At 34.6% G+C, this 4,842-nt stretch overlaps 1 protein-coding gene across 1 annotated transcript; it reads right to left on the bottom strand.

The window, feature by feature from the left end:
- Positions 1-1,779: 1,779 nt before the first annotated feature.
- Positions 1,780-3,398, bottom strand: LOC143584517 (uncharacterized). The gene has a single exon (XM_077066551.1). It carries the CDS (start codon positions 3,396-3,398, stop codon positions 1,992-1,994), a length of 1,407 nt encoding a protein of 468 aa, XP_076922666.1. The 3' UTR covers positions 1,780-1,991.
- Positions 3,399-4,842: the final 1,444 nt, after the last annotated feature.

Raw genomic sequence — 4,842 nt, 5'->3', positions numbered from 1 at the left:
CATCTACATGAAAATTCCCGAAGGATTTAAACTCCCCGATGCAATAAGCTCAAAGCCTAAGGAAATGTATTCCATCAAATTACAAAGATCATTGTATGGACTGAAACAATCTGGAAGGATGTGGTACAATCGTTTGAGTGATTATTTGATAAGCAAAGGATACACAAATAATCTTATTTGTCCATGTGTCTTCATCAAGAAGACAACATCAGGATATGTGATCATAGCTGTGTGTGTTGACGATCTAAATTTAATTGGGACACAAAAAGAAATTAATGAAGCAATTGCTCTTTTAAAGAAAGAATTCGAAATTAAAGACCTTGGAAAAACCAAATATTGTCTTGGTTTACAAATTGAGCATATGCATAATGGGATACTTGTGCATTAGTCAACTTATACTGAGAAACTCTTAAAACGTTTCAATATGGACAAAGCAAATCCTTTAAGCACACCGATGGTTGTTAGATCACTCAATGTTGACAATGATCCATTTCGTCCTTGCAAAGATAATGAAGAGATTCTTGGTCCCGAAGTACCATACCTCAGTGCAATTGGAGCACTTATGTATCTTAGTAACTGTACAAGACCTGACATTTCTTTTGCAGTTAATTTATTGGCAAGATTCAGTTCATCCCTACTAAAAGACATTGGAATGACGTTAAACATATTTTTCGGTATTTAAAAGGAACTGTTGATTTAGGTTTATTTTATCCTAACGATTCAAAAGAAGGGTTAGTTGGTTATGCAGATGCAGGTTATTTATCTGATCCCCATAAAGCAAAATCTCAAACTGGATACGTATTTAAGAATGGAGGAACTGCGATTTCATGGCGTTCTCAGAAACAAACACTCATTGCAACATCTTCAAATCATGCTGAAGTCATTGCATTGCATGAAGCTTCAAGAGAATGTGTATGGTTAAGATCTATGTCACGACACATATTGATTTCTTGTGGACTAGAGAAAGATCGAATTCCAACTCCTACCTATGAAGATAATGCAGCTTGTGTCTCGCAAATGAAGGAAGGATATATCAAAAGTGACAGAACAAAGCATATACCACCAAGATACTTTGAGTATACTCGAGACCTTATTAAAGACAATCAGGTTGAAATGAGATATGTCCAGTCCAGCAACAACTCAGCTGATCTTTTCACAAAATCACTTCCCACAGCAACATTCAGGAAACATGTTCATGATATTGGCATACGCCATGTACGAACAATGTAACGACCTGCAATTTGAGGGGGAGCTATATACTGCACTCTTTTTCCCTTAGCTAAAGTTTTTTCCCATTGGGTTTTCCTTTAGCAAGGTTTTTAATGAGGCGGGTACTTCAAGACCCCAAAGTTTTTTGAAAAGGTGTCATCCAAGGGGGAGTGTTGTGAACCACCGACACTTTTTGTGTATGACACACTTTCATTTGTCAAACCAATGATATAATCTTGTCCCCCTAAATAGTGATTATAAACAGTGTTTTGATATTATAAATACTATGTATCTTGATCGATTTAATGTATCCAGTAAAAATTCTCATATTCTCATATTTCCTTGTTTCTTGTTAACTCCAAGTTCATATATTATTCTAATAAGCTTGTTATATTTAGGGCTAATATCATAACATATTATTATTATTTTCTTTTTGTCAAACCCCATTTTATGTTTGGGTTTATGGGCTTTAGACATTTTTATTTAGTTAAAAAAGGTCTAAAAGGTAAAAACTTATGTTTTGGTTCATGTGTTACTGTGTTTCACACATGGTTTGAGTTTTGTTGCATCCCATGAACATAACCCATTGCCACCCATAAATTGATACAAACTAAAACACACTTTGGCCTTAATATGAAATTAAAGTACTGTTTAATACAAATGGATCCTTAGACATGATCATTTAATAACTTCAAAACCTTCACCTCCTACTTCTAAACATTCATTTCATATACAAAAAGTGTATGCATTTGTAATAACTAATAACCTAATTACATATCTGCCTATAAAGTGGCCAACCAAACAAACATTACAAGTAATAAAGACACAACTTGATAACCAACCAAACTTGAGCTACTAACATCATATGGAAAAGCAGACTTGGGATTCTCAACCATCTTGCACACCTTCAAACATCCCAAATTCCCATTAACCTTAACAAATGACCTAAATACCCTTCCATCCAAACACAACTCAGTGTTACCTTGCACCACAAGCTTCCTCCCAATCCTTGAAACAAACTCACTAGAAAATGGTAACCCCCCACTCAAATTATTATTCTTCAAATTCAACTCACTCAACATCTCCAATCTTTCAAACTCCATAGGCACACTCCCACTCAACTTATTATTATCAAGAGCCAAATAACTCAAATTTGACAAAAACAGCCCTATCGACGACGGAATATCACCGAACACCCCTACATTCGACAACCCAATTGCATTCACACCCCTTAACTTTCCCCATATGTCAGGAATCACCCCTCCTAATTCATTCCCACTCATAAACAACCCCTTCAAATTACTCATCTCACCAAACACCAAAGGGACCCCACAATTTTTAAACTTATTATAACTCATATCCAAAAACTCCAAACTTTTTAACCCCTTAAAACTCGCCGGAATATTCCCTTCAAACATATTCCGGCTAAAATCCAACTTTATCAAATTCTTTAACTCCCCAATACCCGCCGGAATATTCCCTTCAAACCCATTTCCACTTAAATCAAAAACCTTCAAATTCTTTAAATTTGAAATATTTTCCGGCAAGACTCCGGCGAGATTATTACCGGAAAGTTTAACCTCTTCAAGATTCTTTAATAAACCAAACCCACATGGAATCTCACCGGAAACATTACTTCCGGTTATCACCAACCTCCGTAAGCCCGTCATACCTCCGATTGACCCACCCAACGACCCGAAAAGACCCGGGTTTTCTATAAAAAGCATCTCTTCAATACCCGGGTCGGGTTGACCCGACCCGACCCGGATGAAGGACTGTACGAAAACGGGTCGGGTGGTGAAGCATTTGTAGAAGAAGAGTTTACGGAGGTAAGGGAAGGATGAAAACAGATTCGGGTCGAAGGTGGTGGTATTCGGGTTGCAAGGCGGGTTCGGGTTGTGATCCGAGACGTACCCGAAGTTGAGTTCTTGGATGTTGACTTGACCCGGGTCGGATTCGGTGGGTAAAGTGGTGTAGCCGCAAACGACGCCGTGTGGGGCGGACGAGCATAAGTCGTCCGGGAAGAGTGTCCGCCATGGGATGTCCGAGTTGAGTGACTCGAGGACTCGGTAGAGTGACTCTTGCTCTACTGAGTTGAGACTCGGTTGTGAGTTGGTTGGTGTAATAAGTATAGAGAGAAAGAGAGTTATAATAATAATAATAATAATATTAATAATATTTGGAGCCATTGAAAGATATTGAATATTGAAAGATGAAACTAATATTTATGGGACTACAACATGCATATATATGATATAATGTATAGAGAGAGAGATATATAGAGATATAGAGAGAGAGGGTATTTTTGTCTTTTTGTAAAATGGTAATGAGAGGATCACTGTGGAAAGGTGGTGGCAGAGATTTTCTCTCTGAATAAATCAAAACAGAAATCTTGTGAAATGACGGAAATACCTCTGAGTTTTGGGAGAGTTGAGGGTAATTTGGTAAATTTACATGAGTGAGGTTAAGGATCCGTCAGTCCTAGAGCTATATGCTCCGGCCACGACGAATGTTTTTATACATGATGGTTGTTATAGTTTTGGCCCCTTAAATGTCATATATAACATATTCAACCTTTTTAACTTTATATGAGCAAACGAATGTAACAATAATTGAACGAAGATTGATGAAAAGAGCAATTGTAAATAAACAAACAATAATGAAATTAAATGAATTCTTGTTCTTTGTTCAATTAGTTGATGTTTTGAAATTTAATTCGGGTGATGAGTTGATACATTATAGGCCAATTAGTATTGCTGTAGATAATAAAACAAATTTGAATAAATATGTAAATAAGCATATGCAAAATGAAAGAACTAAATATGTTTTTATGTTCTTTTAGTTAAAATGACTAATTTTTCGTTAATAAACAAACTTTTGCCAAGCATCAATCATAGCAACGCCGATATCAGAATATAATAATCACGTAAACGAAAAGAAAAACAAGAACACGAGATTTGTGTGTGATTCGATCAAAGCAGCATACGTCCACAATCTTGTTTATCTTTTATTAACTCAGTAAACAAATACACAATTTTTTTCTTCGAATGTTTCACCGAATCTTTAGTCTTACCCAGAGGCGGCTCGGGCATAGGGCAATGTGGGCGACCGGCGGGGGCAATTAATTTTCGGGGGCACAATATATATATATATATATATATATATATATATATATATATATATATATATATATATATATATATATATGATGAGTGTCATTACAGAACTCATAGATTATTTAAGAACTTGAAGGAACCCTTGAAAACAAACGTTTTTTATAAAAATTTTTGTATGTTAGTGTTATTTGAGTGCAGTTTTATCATTCTTTATATCTATATTTACGATTACAATTTTGAAAATTAGTTTTTATACATATCTATGTTTTTTTTACACATATGTAAATTTGTTAGTACATAAATTTTACAAATATGTAAACTTGTGATTAATATATATAATAAAAAATTTTATATGAAATATGATAAAACAACTCTTAAATAATGTTAATATATAAAAAAAATTAAAAAAATGTTTGTTTCTTATGAGTTCCTAAAAGTTCTTAACTTTTTTGAAGTTCTCAAATGATATTAACCATATATATATATGTGAATAAGAAATATGTATATTAAATGTTTT

This window comes from Bidens hawaiensis, unplaced genomic scaffold (genome assembly GCF_021521415.1).
Source record: "Bidens hawaiensis isolate Kalapana, Puna unplaced genomic scaffold, B.hawaiensis_p1.1 tig00033153_1, whole genome shotgun sequence".
NCBI classification, from domain to species: Eukaryota; Viridiplantae; Streptophyta; class Magnoliopsida; order Asterales; family Asteraceae; genus Bidens; species Bidens hawaiensis.
Note: the sequence above shows the minus strand (reverse complement) of the source record. Positions and strands in the feature narration are given on the sequence as shown.